The sequence below is a fragment of the Anabrus simplex genome, chromosome 4 (genome assembly GCF_040414725.1).
Source record: "Anabrus simplex isolate iqAnaSimp1 chromosome 4, ASM4041472v1, whole genome shotgun sequence".
In the NCBI taxonomy this organism is placed as follows: domain Eukaryota; kingdom Metazoa; phylum Arthropoda; class Insecta; order Orthoptera; family Tettigoniidae; genus Anabrus; species Anabrus simplex.
The window spans coordinates 201221947-201240096 of record NC_090268.1 but is presented as its reverse complement, the minus strand read 5'-3'; the positions used below and the strand labels follow the sequence as shown (position 1 = coordinate 201240096).

The 18150-nt window shown below is 37.8% G+C and overlaps 2 protein-coding genes across 4 annotated transcripts in view; one reads left to right on the top strand and one right to left on the bottom strand.

Moving 5' to 3' along the window:
- Positions 1–14300, top strand: part of qua (villin like protein quail) — a 315565-nt gene extending 301265 nt beyond the window's left edge. For both annotated transcript variants that reach the window (XM_067145307.2, XM_067145306.2), the window contains exons 12-16: positions 1927–2061; positions 3024–3179; positions 3346–3452; positions 6276–6458; positions 12819–14300. In XM_067145307.2, the coding sequence (XP_067001408.2) occupies positions 1927–2061; positions 3024–3179; positions 3346–3452; positions 6276–6458; positions 12819–12932 (695 nt within the window). In that variant the 3' untranslated portion in view covers positions 12933–14300. The remainder of the gene's footprint in view (positions 1–1926; positions 2062–3023; positions 3180–3345; positions 3453–6275; positions 6459–12818) is intronic.
- Positions 1–18150, bottom strand: part of LOC136871757 (rho-associated protein kinase 1) — a 166787-nt gene that overhangs the window by 67967 nt on the left and 80670 nt on the right. The gene's annotated exons all lie outside the window — the stretch shown is intronic.

The following is an 18150-nucleotide window of genomic DNA, read 5'->3' as shown; positions in this document are numbered from 1 at the left end:
AAAATTGAACAACCTATGAGTGTTGTAAACAAGATAAGGTTTACAAGAACACAACTTATTTATTTGCTTCACACAGAATTCTACAGTATGTACAGGAATAAAACATAAAATTGTCTTGAAGCAAGTAGATGATTAATCTTGAGAGAGTTTCTGTTTCTATACACTATGTACACTATGAATGTATTTACACTCACTGTTATCTTGAAAAGACAGTTGTTGGGAAAGATATAGTTCGTGATAGTTGAAAACTATCATTTGCACTAGCATATTAGAGAATCTAATGTGTGTGTCGGAGCTTGAGTGAGCTTGGGGATGTGTGGCATACAACATCGGGGCTCGACATGGATGAAGGAACGGGAAAGTGCAGTAGTGACCTGAGGTGAAACCTCATACTACCAGAATTCCGTCCACCTGGTCGAGACACATTTTTAAGAGGAGTAGCCTCCGTGTTTGACGTTCAGTGTATTCTGGAGCAGGACACTGGGGAGAATCCTGATGAGTGACAGACAGGGAGCTCCTTATATACTGCACACGACGTAACAGACACGCGCACTGAAGACTGCGCTTCGAGTCTCGAATGATCCACGCTTGCGTGCGTGCGGCTGGCTGGCGTTGAGCGAAGAAAGCGGAGGACATACAACAGTGAGTAAGACAATATGAATGAGCATAAGCGGGGAACTTTCTCATAGCTGTAATGGACGTCAACCAGAATTTATGAATCTTGGGACTCTTGACAAAAAAAAAGCCAGCAATGTAGGTTTTTTATTCAAATCATGAGAGACGTTCCCTACTGGCCCTGGAGGGTCTGAGGCTAGTCTGTAGCTGTGTTTGTATACAACTATTTGACTACACGCTTTTAGTTTTAGTTCCCGCTAGTAGCGGAAGATGTCCTATATTTGGATGAAATATGTTCTGCTAATTTTTATCATGTGATTCTTCACTGATTAAATGTATTGAAAAGGTGGAACTATAGCACTATTTGTATATGTACCACTTATATTTGGTACAGTTTTGCCGTATGAGCTATAGACTAACAATGAAGATATTCACACATTTAGATCTTTATGACCAAACAAGAGCAAACATCTCTGTTGGGAAAATATTGCTAAGTCATGACAGTAGCAAACTAACTGGCGATGGTGGAGATTATCATTGTGATTGTTTTTATGTTATTTGTTTTACGTTGCACCAACACAGATGGTTCTTGTAGCATCGATGGGATAGGATGGGGAAGGAAGCGATTGTGGGTTTAATTAAAGTACAGCCTGTTGTGAAGATGATAAACCACAGAAAACTATACTCCTACTATCTCCGAATGCATGCTCACAGCTACGTGACTCAAACTGCATAATATAGAACTGTATAATTCGTCTTTGTAAATAGAGCATCAAGGCCAAACCAGTGACACTTCATGCTATCATACGAGAGATCATTACCAATATACGCATTATTCGATAGAACAGATCTAATGTATTCGAGAACAGTGCCAAATGAACTTTTAGACATTATTTTAGGCCTGAAACTTTATAACTCTAATCTGATGCAAGTTTATTACAAACTCTATTATATAGACTTAGAAACAAGTAGTGTTTTTAATATTGTTGTATATGTTGTTTTATCAAATAAGGTTCTTCAGCAGCTGAAGATGGCCTCTAATAGAGATCAAAACCGGTACTGCTAAATGTTGGGAAAATGTAATATAATGTAATGTAATGTAATGTAAAATGTAAATACATCAGAAATAAATGAAGTATTGATTAGGTGGGATATCCAAGTTTCATAATTGTGAGTAGTTGTAGTGATAATTTGGACTGGAAACACCATATATCAGTGGTATCATACATCATTATGATCACTGTATTATTCTATCACCATAGTTGAGACAAAGCACACCTAAAAATTAAAATGTTTTATTATTTTTGTCAGGACAAGAGAAGGCTGATTTCTGGGAAGAAATAGGAGGGAAGGAAGATTATGCTAATGACATACAGCTTACTGAAGCTAGTGATGAGCTTCCTGCTCGACTCTTCCAACTTTCTAATGCTTCAGGAACATTCAAAGGTAAGATTTGTATTTACAGTTTCAACTTCATAAATGTATGTATGTTGATTTGAAGATAAGTAAGGAAAAAGAGTATGAATACAGACAAGATGAACACAATGACAGGTCACTGAGGGTAGAGAGAGTAACAGAAAGGAGGGGTAAGGAAAATTGTAGAAACATAGAAGGAAAGGAACTTCATTTCTTGGCACAAATCATTTCGCATTATCTCAGTTCTTCTAAATCTATTTGTTTCTGATGTATACTCATACACGTAGTCATTCCCTTTCTATAATTCCATTGTGAAAATCACTGAACATGTTTTCCATGGAACATTATCAATAATGCAATAAGGCAACTGCTTCTTTATTTTATCTATTCATATTCAAATTTGAGTCCAATGAATACTTCTTGGTGAGAATTTTTTTTTATATCAGTGAGTGTATAATCTGAAATGATGTGATCTGTTAAACTTACATTCAAGGACTTGGGAAAATCCTCTCCTTCTTTGTCCTAAGCAAGTAATTTTCAGATGTGACCTGTGATAGTGCAGTTTTTCCAGTTTCTTTCCTACTTTTCATTAAGCTCTTTTCATCAAAAATGAAAACAAAGTCCAAGTAAACTTATAAGCTGACATTCAATGGACTTCCGATGGCAGTAGGCTACACAGAATCATCGAGATCATCAATCAGTTTGAGTTGTTATTAACTATTATATCTTTATAATGTCATTTTAAGGAAGAGAGATAAATTCAAACCACAGATGCATATTTTGTTCATACTATTGAGTCTAATGGAGATGGCATAGTCATAATAGCACATTTACAAACATTCATGTATCATTTTTGCATTTGTTGCTTTAGTTAAACCTATAACACCTTCACACAGAATTTGCATTGAGAGATTACTAGTTTCACACAACAAAATTTCATAATATTCTGTGTAAGAAAATGCTATCATTAATCTGATTCCTTTCTTTTTCAGCGGAAGAAATTGTTAACTTTGAGCAGAGTGATCTAGTAGAGGAGGACGTGATGTTGCTGGACACTCGGGAAGCACTTTATTTATGGCTTGGGAAAGATTCCCGACAGGATGAGCGGAAGATGGCTGTTGAGACTGCAATTGAATATCTTAGAACAGGTGAGAGATCTTTCATGTGAAGCTCTAGTTTCATGTCAGATGTCAAATTCAAATTTTTCCTTGGTTGAATTCTAGAGGTTTGAAATGTATCTTTACAATAATGCCACAATCTACTACATTGCATTAATCATTCATAAAGTCAGTTTTGTACAACTTCTGTTTTCAGACCCAACAAACCGTGATCAAGATACTCCAATCTTGCAGATTAAGCAAGGCTATGAACCTCCAACCTTCACTGGCTTTTTTGGGGTCTGGGATACTTCTCTTTGGAATGTAAGTATTAATGGACATCATCACGATCATCATCATCATCATTTTGCCTTATTAAGGTACAGCCAGGTCCAGATAAATATGCCCCCTCCATCTCACTAACTCTCTCTTACAGCCCAGGTTCCATTGCCTCATCATCATCCATCATCGTCATCATCACCACCACCACCACCACCATCATCATCATCATCATCATCTATCTTGAACCAGCTCCAGTTTCTCGAGTGCAGTGAATGAGTGCTCTCCACTTATTTCCATAACTTGCAGCAAATCCAGACCCCGCCCAGCTAGATCATTTCCAATCTGATCAGTCCTCTCTTCCTTGGCCGACCTCTTGATCTTTTGCCTTCAAGTTCCTTCTGAAACCACACTCTAGCTGTTCTTTGAGGGTCCATTCTTTTGAGATGACAAAACCATTTCATCCTGGCTTTGACACAGATCTCTCTACAGGGTTGTTTCACTTGGACAAGATGGCGTATCTCATCGTTTCTTATTTTGTCCCTCCTTGTTTCCTGTTCTGGATATTTGGCTTTTCTTTCTTTTCATTATTTCATGATATCTCGTACTTTGTTTTAGCATTTCTTCTTCATTTATATAATTCATATGTCCAAATCATACATGACTTTAAAAATGCTCCCATAATCCTTTGCAGGCCAATTTGGGACTTCATAACAAATAGAATTATGCCTTTTGTTTTATTTTATTGATTTGCAGTAACACAACATTTATTTTCAGTGTACAGTATACAGAGTATACAGTATAAGTCCGTTATAGTGAGAATTCAGAACGGCAAAAAATATAGAAGATTGTTGTTTCATCAGATTTTTTTGTAAAAGTCAGGGAAAAAAATCCACACACATTAAAATCGATATGAAATAGCAATCGGTTTGTTCAAAACTTGTGCTTTCGCAGATGACTTCCATACTATGGTTTACTTGTTGGTTGTTTTTCTAATTCCAACACTTTGTGAATGTGTGTGTTCAATTTTCATTCTTAAAAATTGTAACAGTATCACTCCAGAGGCTTGTGAGGCATATATTTCAGTTTTCTTACTCAAACAGCATCATCTAACCTAACTTAACCTTATATGTATCATGAAAACATATTTCAAGCACCAGTAGAGTAATGATAACCTTTTCACTATAAATTTACATGGGAATAGCCGTTCAGAAATTTAACCAGACCTGAGAAATCAGTGATGCACTCTGCTGTACCTTGAGGTGTACCACATTCTTACTTATTTCAGAATACAGAATTCAAATTAAGCGATCGTTTACTTCAGTCTTTGTTTTTAATGAATTAACAACTGCTATCGGCCATGTTGTTTATGCATTTAATATAAAAAAATGTTTCTTTTCGTTTTGAATTTTGTTTACAGTACAGAAGAACCTTATTTATCCGGCCCTCATTAATCTGGATCTCCAGTTTATCCGGATCTAAAATAATAAAAATTTATTTTTACTTGTACAGTATTACTTTTACGGGGTCGATTCTTCTTGAATGTCTTTTTCGCCAAGGACAGTTACGGACAGTAATTGGAAGTAAGTTGACTATCGTCCCGGCATTCACCTGGAATTGAGAATGGGAAACCGTGGACTCTTCCGAGTTCCTTGACACATTTGCACGCATTCCCGGATGCTCGGATGTAAATGACTGATTGAAAAATGACTGTAATTCAGGCTACGGCATAATGACAGATGAATAAATTATTGCCTCTTGTTCCTCGGCAGGTAATGACGAGAGTGATGGGGAATTAAAAAATGAAACCGGCGCTCCATCAGAAGAAACAATGACTCATGCAGATGCAACAATGCAGCTGGACAAACTGATGGCCTATTTAGAATCCCAGACTGAATCAACACCAGGAGAACTGATATTAGTAGAACATCTTTATGATCGTGCTGGCTATACAAATGTAAAACAGAAAAGGCTCACACATTATTTTAGTGCATAAAATAGAGTTGTAAATGTAAGAAAAGTGTTATTTTTTTTGTACAACTGAAGAAAGGTATTACTGTACAACTTATGTTAATATATTATATTATGTGTACTGTTTTTTTTTTTTTTTTTTTTTTTTTAGTTTTTCCGGGAATATCTGTGTCGGTGCGATGTTAAGCAAAATAGCAACAACAGTTTTTCTGGTTTATCCGGATTTTCGATAATCCGAGTCAGTTCCGGTCCCACTTAATCCGGATAAACGAGGTTCTTGTGTACACCAATTGACGAATATTGCTAATAGACTCCAACATTGCTTTTGAATATTGACGAGATAGCTCGCTACTGCACATAGTGAGAAAACGATACCACAGATGATCAATCACATTCAATAAAATTGCTTAAGTGCATAAATATCGATGATGGAAAAAATAATGCGCACTTAATCACTCATAATAATGGATGTATCAGTGATAGGGTTCTTGCTGTAACCAAAGGATATTACAAAGTTTAACATAGGAATTTCCAAGGCACAGAAATAAACTGTCATTACAACGGGGTTCTCGCTGTATGCCATACTTGTTATAGTGGACTTCTACTGTACTTGAAAGATCATTTTACAGTACCATGAAATTATGGCTAACAAATTTCTATTCAGAAAAGAGTTTTTTAATGTAGTCTTATCAAGTATTGACTTTCCATAGGTTTAGAAATGTTATAAAGTAAGAAAAAATGTGTCCTATTCAGTCTATCAAGGACTTCAGATCTGTTTAGGTGTCTGTTGTTCAGGCTGGTAGTGAACAGATATTGGAGCATCTAATGACTCTTCATGCTGTATGGTCCAGTCTTTATGACTGAGGAAGTTTAATATTACCTGTAATTATGTTTCAGAACAATAAGTCATTTGAAGAAGTCAGGCGTGAAATGGAGGATCAAAATCCAGTCCTACAGATTGATGTTAGTTCAGCTGGTGGCAATCAGTCCTTTAACGATTTCCCTAAATATTCACTGGAGGTACTGAGAAATATAGATCCTAGCAAACTACCAGATGATGTAGATGTTCTGCATAAAGAGGTAAGAGAATTTGCTTTTTATCCTTCTGATATCACAATAGCAACTCTCAATAATCCCTAAACAATGCAAAGTTTGACATTCATATTTGTTCCTTAAAATATCAATCCCCAGATCATTTTTGAGCTCACTGACAATGCCTAAATATTTGTAGAAAAGTAATCAGGCAATAAAAAATAGAATACAATCAATATTTAATTTTCTCAACCATATTAACTTTATATTGTTTTAAATCAATCAATCAGTCAATCAATCAATCAATCAATCAATCAATCAATCAATCAATCAATCAATCAATCAATCAATCAATCAATCAAATCAATCAATTGTACCTGATGCCCAGGTGATGGATTTCCTATCAATTGTTTACCTACCCTTTCCTTAAATGTTTTCAAAGAACTTTGGAAATTTATCGAACATTTACCTTGATAATTTGTTTCAATCCCTTACTCCTCATCTTATAAATGAATATTTACTTCAATTTGTCCTCTTGAATTCCAACTTTATCTTTCCTACTTTTCAAGGCTCCACTCAAGCTTATTTGTTTACTAATGGTGTGAAATAAGTAGACGAATAAGCTTGAATTGACTTTTTTAAAAGTAGTAAGGATCATAGTATGAAGATAAAGTTGAAATTCAAGAAGACAAATGGAGGAAAATATTGGTTTATAGGAAGAGGAATTAGGGATTGGAATAATTTACCAAGGAAGATGTTCGATAGACTTCCAACTGATTTGAAATAATTTAAGAAAAGATTAGGTAAATAACTGATAGGAAATCCGCCACCTGGGCGACAGCCCTAAATGCAGACCAGTGGTGACTGATTGATTGAGGAGCTGAGTGTAGAAGAGTGAAGTTAAATTCTTGAGCAGTTTAAAAGGAACTACAAGAAGAGACAGAGTAAGAAATGAGAAAGTGATGCAACTACTGAATGAGGAATCCTTACAAGACAGAATGGAGAACTGTCAACTAAAATGGTATGGGTAAGTCATGTGAATGGCGGGCTCGAGGATACCCAAAAGAATGTATGAGATAGAAGTTGGCGGCAAGAGACAGTTGACTGAATGGAGTGGAGGAATACACTGAGAAGACTGGAACAGAGTGTTGATGGAGAGCCGGTGGAATAACAAGAAATGATTGCAAGGTTTTTATTCCAAACAGACCCGAACAGTGGATGATGATGATGTGAGTTGTTTAAGAAGATCTAGGGCAGATGCCAATGAACTGGAAAACAGATGTCATCATAAAATAGTAGATATGTGGGTTGTTTAAGAAGATCTAGGGCAGATGTCAGCGAACTGTGAAATAGATGTTATCATTTCAGTCTTCATAAAGAATGATAGAAAGAAATCTTCCAACTAAACAGACATTATGTCAACATCTTTCGTGGGCAAACTATACAAAAGAGTCATAGAAATGAAAATCATTCCACTTAAAGAAACATATCTTGCTAAGAATAGTACATAATCAGGATCTAATTTTAAGTCTCCAACAACTGGTGGAGAAATACTATGGACATAACGAGGATATATGTAATGATCCCTCCTCGATTAAAAAAAAAAAAAGAACCTTTGATTCTGTGATCCAATGCAACATTTGGTCTACGCTGAGGAAGAATGAAATGAGCAATGATATCGAGGGAAGAAATGAGAATATCAGGTGTGTCAAATAACCTAAAGGAATAGCAAGCAGCTTTGGAATAAAAAGAGGCCTAAAATAAGGTGGAGTTCTTCTCTTCCACTGGTATTATTTTTCTTTTATTTTTATTGACATAAGGAATGAGACTGAACACCAAGTAAGCCATGTTAATGAGAGTATAAAACCAAAATCGTGCTTTCTGCTTACTTGTGCCAGGCTCCTCACTTTCATCTCTCCTGTCCAACCTCCCTTGGTCAACTCTTGTTCTTTTCTGACCCCGATGGTATTAGAGAATTCGAGCCCTAGGGAGTCTTTCATTTTCACGCCCTTCGTGGCCCTTGTCTTTCTTTGTCTGGTACTTCATTTTTTAAAGCATTGGATCCCTTCTTTTCCTTTTTTCTCTCTCTCTCTCTCTCTCTCCCCTGTGTGTGGGTGGGGGATGCAGGCATAGATTACACTCACAGTATCCCCTGCCTGTCGTAAGAAATGACTAAAAGGGGCAACCAAGGGATGATGACATTCAAACCATGAGATTACTTGTGATTAGTACCATTACGTGCAGAACACCATGGGTCGATGTTACTTGCGACTAGTACCACCTTGCGAGGGTCTACGTTATATAAGAGCAGTGCCATTCTGTGAGGAACATTATGGGTGTGAGTGTTGCTTGTGAAAAAGGTCATCATGTGTATTCCACTGGAGCGTTCCACTGTATTCAGTATGGTCTGCATTACCTATGTGTAGTACCACTTTATGTGCAACACCACGGGTCTGCGTTGCCTGCAACCCCTGTGGGTGGGGGGTACAGATGAAGAATACACCCACCGTAGCCCCTGCCTGTCGTAAGAGACAACTAAAAGAGGCCCCAGGGTCTCTCAACTTGGGAGCGTGGGTTGGTGACCAAGGGGCCCTTAGCTGAGTCCTGGCATTGCTTCCACTTACTTGTGCTAGGCTCCTCACTTTCATCTATCCTGTCCGATCTCGTTTGGTCAACTCTTGTTCTTTTCCAACCCCAATGGTATTAGAGCATTTGAGGCCTAGGGAGTCTTTTATTTTCACGCCCGTCGTGACCCTTGCCTTGGTTCGTCCGTTATTTCATTGTTCGAAGTGACGGATCCCTTCTTTTTTCTCTCAGCCAACCCTCTGTGGGTGGGGGACACAGATGAAGAATACACCCACGGTATCCCCTGCCTGTCCTAAGAGATGACTAAAAGGGGCAACCAAGGGATGATCTAATTAGAACCGTGAAACTACTTGTGATTAGTACCATCATGCAGGGAAAGCCATGGGACATCTTTACTTGCGAGTAGTACCACTATGTTAGGTACACAATAGGTTTGTGATTAGTAGCAGAAGAGCGTGGTTCACTGTGGGTTTCCAGTACCTGTGATTAATACCACTATGTGTGGAACATCACAGGCTTAAGTTGCCTGTGATTTATACCATTACCGTATGTGAGAAACACCATGGCTCTGGGCGTTACCTGTGATTAGTACCACTATATGTTGTTGTTGTTGCTTGTTGTTTTAAGGGGCCTAACATCGAAGGTCATCGGCCAATCCACTATATGAGCAACACTGTTGGTCTGCGTTGCTTGTGATTAGCACCCACTATGTGAGGAACACGACGGGATAGTACAAGTCCCTGTGATTAGTACACCTAAGTGATGTGCACCGTGGGTTTGCGTTACCTACGAATGGTGCCATTATGTGAGAAATACCATAGGTCTGCATTACCTGTATGATGTACATTACGTACAACACCGTGAGTTTACGCTACCTTTGCTTAGTACTGCAACTTAAGAAATACCATGGTTCTACTTTACTAGCATTAAGTGCCGTTATGAGGGACCGTTGACCTGGATATTGAACCCCTTTAGACAACAAGCATCATCGATTTAGAATTGTGCTTTGGAAGCATTCTTTTGGTCAGTAATATAGTTTCTGGGAAGGTGAGGCATTGTGGGTCAGATCCACTGATTGTTTTAAATTCATATTCATCCATTCATTCTTCATCATCACATTTTGAATTCTGGACAGTGGATGAATTTTGTACTTTCAAATTGTCACTGCATTTCGTCTCATTTCGTTCCATTAGGGGCCAATGACCTAGATGTTAGGCCCCTTTAAACAACAATTATCATCATCATCACGTTGTCTGTGGTTAGTACTACTATGTGAGAACACCACAGGTTTGGCTGACGCCCGTGTATAGTACCACTATTTGAGGAAAACCATTGGTCTGCATTGTCAAAGAGAATTGTATTAATGTGAGGAACACCATGGGATGTGTTGCCTTTGGGCATTACCATAATGTGTGATGCACTGTGGGTCTGCATTGCCTATGATTAGTACCACTATGTGAGCTACCCCATGAGTATATGTGACCTATAATTAGTTCCACCAAGTGAGGAACACCACGGGAATACTAGCGCCCGTGGTTAGTACATCTAAGTGAGGAGCACCATGGGTCTGAGTTGCTTGTGAGTGGTGCCCTTACCGAGCTCGATAGCTGCACTCGCTTAAGTATGGCCAGTATCCAGTATTCAGGAGATAGTAGGTTTGAACCCCACTGTCGGCAGCCCTGAAGATGGTTTTCCTTGGTTTCCCATTTTCACACCACGCAAATGCTGGGGCTGTACATTAATTAAGGCCACGACCGCTTCCTTCCCAGTCCTAGCCTTTTCCTGTCCCATCATCACCATAAGACCTATCTGTGTCGGTGTGACGTAAAGCCAACAGCAAAAAAAGTGGTGCCCTTATATGCGAAATGCCATGGGTTTGTGCTACCTGTGAGTGGTACCATTACGTGTGACATACCATGGGTTTACATTACCTATGATTAGTACCACTGTAGGAGGAACATCATGGTTCTGTTTTGTGATTATTACCATTGTGAGGGGCCATGACCTGGATTTTTGACCCTTTTAGATAATAAGCATCATTCCAGTAATTAAGGCATTGTGAATTGGATCCACTGATTGTTTTTGTTTCACGATCATTTTTTCATCACCATTCGTTTTAGATTATACTCAGTGGATACATTTCGAAGTTTTAATTTGCATTTCATTACACCTCACAGCATTATGGGCAGATGACTTACTGTAGCCGTTAGGCTCCTTTAAATAACAAATATCATCATCATCATCATCATCATCATCATCATCATCATCATCATCATTTGTTTATCACAGCCTAGATAGGAACTAAGAACAAATAACTAGCTGGTCAACTATGGAGCATGTGATTTGTGTAATGACAGCAGTAGCACTAGTGGTCACTACAAAAGTACTTAAGCTGCAAAAGGAAAATCAGCAACACAGAGGATGGGTATGGCTGAGATATAAAAGATGTTTAAAAAAGGGGATAGAAAAGTAAATGAGGATAGCATTGAGTTGGAGGAAAGATACCAGGATAGAAGTTGGTGGAAGGACTTCATTTGCAGATTTATTGATTATTAAATTATATTAGACAGAACAGCATGGGAGACGTACGTGAACAATTTTATACACATACAACACAGATGCTTATTTGACAGATGTTTTCTGAGCTAAAATGCCATGGCATGACTTGGAATCCTTGTCTGGAAATTACTCAGGAAAAGGAACAAATAAAATTATACCCATCACATATTAGAAAAGATAATGCTTGGTGGTTGTTGACATGATATAGGCTTTTGGGCTTATGCTGTGTAAAGAACGTAAGGTGAATATTCTTTATGTTCTCTGCAAATTTTCACCTTATTTTCTTGACAAGGCATAAGCCCAAAAGCCTATATCATGCCTATAAGTATGGACCGTGAAAGTATCAATGGTAACATTAGTCGTTGTTGTTTTAAGAGTTTCAAGTACAACTTAGAGATAAGGCTTTCCTGCCTTGGATCCAACAGTGATCAACATGACACAGTTAATCCCATTGTTTTATCCCTCAATACAATTATGGCTGCCATCACTGTTCTCTATATTTCTTGGCAAAATTCAACAAAAGAGACTGGCTATAATTTTAAAATATTCTTTAGTTTTTCATGTCATGGTGTATGTGGCTACTACTTTCAGCCGATATAAGAATGAAATTGGATTCAAACATCTGAGATGGCTAGTGGTAACCATAGATTGGTGAAATATTGGGATCAATTTTACCAGCATGTAGTATATTTCTCAGCTTCACAGTTCCCTATGTAGCAAAGCATCAGCATAAATAGCAGACATGCTAATCCTATACCATCAGGCTGGCATGAGCAAGAACAACTATCCCAAAATTATTACTAATGGTGCCAAAAATTATGGCTTCCGATTGAGGTAACTAATTCAGGAAACTTAATCTTATTTATCGCAGTGTGACTTGGGGCTTTTGCCATTGAGTTTCCTGAATGTATTTATCACCAATGTTGCTTGAGAAGTTACAAGAAATCAGTAGAATATGGACCCACAATGTAATGTGAGCTGACTGATAATGAATGAACCAAACTCAGAGATTCAAAATTTGATGTGACAACTATGGTATTTAAAATCTTTGTCCACTCCTTCATTTCTCATTATTTTCCCCAGATGTTTGCTTTTTTAATAGCCTGTCTGGCTTAGTCATTTTTTTTTTTAATTGACAGTGATAAATGTTTAATTTTGTTTAAGTATCACCATTAAACTGTACCTAAACCTTTTTTTTTAAACTATTCCAAGTTCAAAACTTGAGTATAAATTGAATGTTATTTACTCTTCTACTTGTTTCAGCTGCATCTCTCTAAAGAAGACTTCTCAAAACACTTTAGGATGGAATATGGTCAGTTCTCTGAATTACCAGCCTGGAAGCAGAATAATTTGAAGAAGGAAGTTGGAATATTTTAACCACACATTCCACTCATACCATGGTGCAGTTTTATCACAAATAGCATTTACAACTTCTGATTTTTATTATATTAGCTTGTAATATATTTAAGGTATTTTAAGGGACCTGGAGATCACTGTAGCACTAATAATGCTAATGTTGGAAGACTTGAGAAGACAGATGGTAACTTTCAATATTTGAGAACTTTTTCAGTTATGTATATGAATATTGTTTGTAGTTTATAATGTTTGAAATATTTGAAGGCACTGCACTAATGTTGACTAAGCATGGTACTGCTGAGAGGAAAGTTTTTCCAGTTAATCAACACAGTTAATATAGTGGTGGATTGCCTTGAACCAAGAAACATATAAACAACATAGTATGTTATTATTTCCCTAAGACAAGAAATGTTACAAAATGAAATCTGTATTAGAATTGAGGCACACATTTTTTTTACAAGTTGCTTTACGTTGCACAGACATAGAAAGGTCTTATGGCAATGATGGGACAGGAAAGGGCTAGGGGTTGGAAGGAAGTGGCCGTGGCATTAATTAAGGTTTTGCCTGGTAGGAAAATGGGAAACCATGGAAAACCATCTTCAGGGCTGCCAACAGTGGGGCTCGAACCAACTATCTCCCAAATACTGGATACTGGCCGCTCTGAAGTGACTGCAGCTATTGAACTCGGTAAACACATTTATATTTTTTAAAAATGCAAGCAATAGGCTACCAAGCTAATTGTGAGCAACTGGATCAACCACATGCTCTGTCAACAATTCGCTGTCGGGATGCTGTTGTGTAACCTAGGTGAGTGTCATTGACTGACACTGGCTTCTCATCAGTGGTTTGAGTCCTGACCAATGAATAAAATTGGAGAACTTATATCTATGATCATGACATCAAAAGTCACACAAAACTTTAAGCTTGCTTGCTACTTGTTCCTTGGACGTTTTTGCACAGACCATTGTTGTAGTCATTCTCATTACATACTTCACCAAGAATGAAAATAGACATCATCTTGATATTTTATCTTGGTAAAGAGCATTTCCAAAGCATAAGATGTGACCTCAAAACATGTTTTAACATTGGCTTCCTGACTGATGCTGCAATGAAATCCAGGTACCTTAACTGTGTGAAGTTCTAGTTCATACTTCCCAGCAACTGAATATTTATTACCATTCTCATTACATTCCTTAGTGCTGAAGTTTTATTTCTGTGCCATTTAGATAATCAAACTTCAAAATACCCAACGTACATTTGTAAATAAAGTGTTAGAAATGAATGAGAATCACTGTTAAAAAAACTATTTTCTATTGTTAAATTATTAGGAAAATATAAATATTAATGTTGGTAATATTTTACAATAAAATGCCATTTATCTTTGTTTCATTTTCATCATTAATTTAATCATCATCAGCATCGTTTTTATTTCCTCTTGTCCAGGTTTTCCCAGGTTGGGGTGTTGATGGTACTTCACCATTGCCTCTCTTTCCACCACTCCTATTCAATAATTGTATTCCAATCCAGTCTTTTTTCTATTATACAGTCTAGACATTTTGCTCTGGGCCTCCCTCTTGCCCCCTTTCCCCTCTATCTTAGCCCCCAATGCTTGTTTTGGTATCCTTCCACCTTCCATCCTCATAACATGTCCAAACCATCTCAGTTTGTTCTTCTGCATACTATCACCCAGTTTTTCAAACCCTATTTCTTTTCTGACCTCAAGATTTCTTACTCTCTCTCTTCTTGTTTTCCCTACCATACTACTCAGGAACTTCTCCCTAGCCTAAATTTTACTGTACTCTCATCTCTTGCTGTCAATGTCCAAGTCTCTGGTGCATACGTTAATATAGGGGTGGAGTACATCTTGTACATTATCTCTTTGCATTTGATAGAGACTTCTCTGTTCCACACAAAGTTTCTTACATTCTGCTAGAACTTCCCACTTTTTGTTGTTGTTGTTGTTAACAAGATGTTTTGTGTCGCACCGACACAGACAGGTCTTATGGCGACAATGGGACGGGGAAGGGCTAGGAGTGGGAAGGAAGTGGCCACGGCCTTAATTAAACTACAGCCCCAGCATTTGCCTGGTGTGAAAAAAAAAGGAAACCATGGAAAACCATCTTCAAGGGTGCCGATAGTGGGGTTCGAACCCATTATCTCCTGAATACTGGATACAGGTCACACTTAAGTGACTGAAGCTATCAAGCTTGATTTCCCCATTTGAACCCTTTTGCTGATTTCCTTATCCAAACTTCCATCTTGCATTATTTCACTTCCTAATATTTGAAGAATTCAATAACCTCAAGGTTTTGTACCCTGATACTAACGATTTCTTTTCCTTCTGTTTCTCCTCTCGTCATCACCACTGTTTTGCTTTTCTCCACACTAATTTTCATATAATATTTCTTAGTATTTAAAGCCTCTAGTTGGATTTGAATTCTTGTGTTCTGCAAACAACAATATTTTCATATTCCCTTTTGTTGTTACCTTTGTTTCCTTTAGAATTTCATCCATAACCATTATAAATATATGTGGAAACAATACACTTCCTTGTCTTAGTCCAGTTTGGTTTCTAAACCAATCTCTTCTCCCCACTGGAGTGTGGACACAATTAGAACAGTTTTTATACATTCCTTTCACTAATTCCCTTGATTGCTTTCCACATCCTTTCCTTTCTAGCGTTTCCTACCTTTTCTCTATTAACACTATTAACACTAGATCACAAAATACCATTGTCAGATATTTTTCATATTCCCACTTTTTCCCATCAATAATCTCATGGTAAATATAGAGTCTATCGTTGACCTGCCATGTCGAAAGCCATACTGCTCTTCTTATAAATTTCTTCCACCCTTAATATTAATTCCATATTCATACATAATTCCCTAGGTAAGAAGATGCCTATCTTATAAGCAAACACAGTTTTGAGGAGGTGATACCTATCACCCAATACTTAACATTGAAATGGTTATCTCAAGACCAAACTGAACTCATTTATTCACGTAACTATTTTGATGGAGATATTTAAAAATTTAACTTTGGGTATGGCAAGCCCACTGTAATAATAGTCTATAATGAAGCATCATAGTGGATCAGGACAAGGAGCTAGAGAGCACCCCAGAAGCAACGCGCATCTCTTATGTCCCCAACGAGGTGTGAGAAGTGGGTGGTGGGCAATGATCCACCGCCTGACCCAGGAGTTCACTGGATAAGGGTGATGGAAGAAGGAGAAGATTTGGAAATGAAGGCCAAGAATATGCATGACATTCTGCCCCATAAAGGGCTGCTGGGCACACTGAGGTCTTACAAAGCTTTGCCTCTATATATTGAGGCATTATTTTATTTCAGAGGACACTAGTGACATGTCTCCACTTGATCCATGTTGTGGTGATTCTCATCCATGTATCAGTGGTGGGAACATGCTACTTCTGCAGGTAGTCATGATCATGTCATTCATTCAATAACTGCTTACCATAACCTGTTTCTCTTCTCTATATGTATTTTCTGATTCTCCAGCCTGCCACCTGCTTTTCGTACCTTCTCACATTGTACTTCCCCTTAACCTCTTCTGGGTAGCCAACATCTTGTGGTAGTTAGGGTATGCTTTAGCTGTCGGAAGTCTAGAATTCATTGTGATTAATTTAGAGGTTTCCTGTTCGTTAAGAAGAAAATTAATGTGCTTAAGCACTTCAATACCATTTTTTACTTTTTCAGATATCCACGCTTTCAATGATTTGATTACAGTAGATGTTCAATATGCCACACTCCTACTTTGATGCACAGTTTACAACGGTGTAGTAGTGATCTTTGGACTCTGTTCAAAAAGTGTGGCGTGTTGATTTTCTGCCCCATAAAGGGGCTTCCCACGTCCCACTTACCCTCCCTTCCCTCCTCTGACACACAGCAACAGGCAGCGGCTGGCTATATGGCATTATGGTGAGTTCATCAATTTGAATTGTATGCCCAGAAGTAACAAATTAACCTCATTTTACAAGTAACTAATCTCATTTTGTTCCATATTGAAGATACAATAAGAAAAATTCTTTCAAGCATAAAATTACCGTGTCCACCTATTCAATACAATTATATTTTGTAGTGATTAAATCCTACATGAATTATAAACACTAGTTAGGAACATGTTTCGCTCTAATTTTGGGCATCTTCAGCCTAATACTAATCTTAAGATCAAGTCTTAAATCTATTAAACATTGGAACTTAATACTAAATACAATGGTCCTATGCTAAAAAAAAATATTTTTTACAAAAGTTGATATTTACATAGTTTACAATATGTACATTAATTAGCCCGCCTGGTGGCCATGATCGTTAAGGCGCTGAAGTCTAAAACGTTCTAACACCGAGGTTAGCCGGTTCGAGTCCCGTTGGTCGAAAAAATTTTCACCATCAGAATGTTGGCCGGCAGGGTAGGGGAGGTGGTGGTATACAATTTCTAATCACTAGATTGCGTGCCAAAAGCCTGGATTAAATTCCAAACCTCTCCGCAGTGCTCATATGGAGTGAGGGCATATGACGCTGTTGATGGTGATTCGTCCGTCGGATGGGGACGTTAAGCCTTGAGCAGACCCCTTGGTGCTATTCGACAGGAGTAGGCTATGTGCCGGCACCGGGTTTCACCCTCTCCCTACTATCATATATCACGTCATTCATTTCATCTCCCATTAACTCCTCTGATGAGGTTGACGTCAGGAAGGGCATCCGGTCATAAAAAACCGCCACAACAAATTCATCTCACCTCATACCCGACCCCGTAGGGAAACGGGACAAGGGTTGGACAAACAAACAAACAATATGTACATTAATTAAAAGCCAGAATTTGTGAGCAAGGAAGCAACTAAATTATTTTATTTTACAATGACTAGATAACGTCCAAAGTGTAAAATGGATTTCTCCTACTGTATGGATGAATTCACGGTGTGATCTAGTCAATATGAACAAATTTGCATAAAGTTTCATCCATACAGTCCACCCTGCCGCACGTAACTCCGGCTCAGGAACACCTCTGCAGAGGTTCGGACCTGCCTTCGGGCAAAATAACCCTTACCTTACCTCATCCATACAGTAGGAGTAATCCATTTTACACTTTGGACGTTATCTAGTCATTGTAAAATAAAATAATTTAGTTGCTTCCTTGTTCACAAATTCTGGCTTTTAATTAATGTACATATTGTAAACTATGTAAATATCAACTTTTATAAAAAAAATATTTTTTAGCATAAGA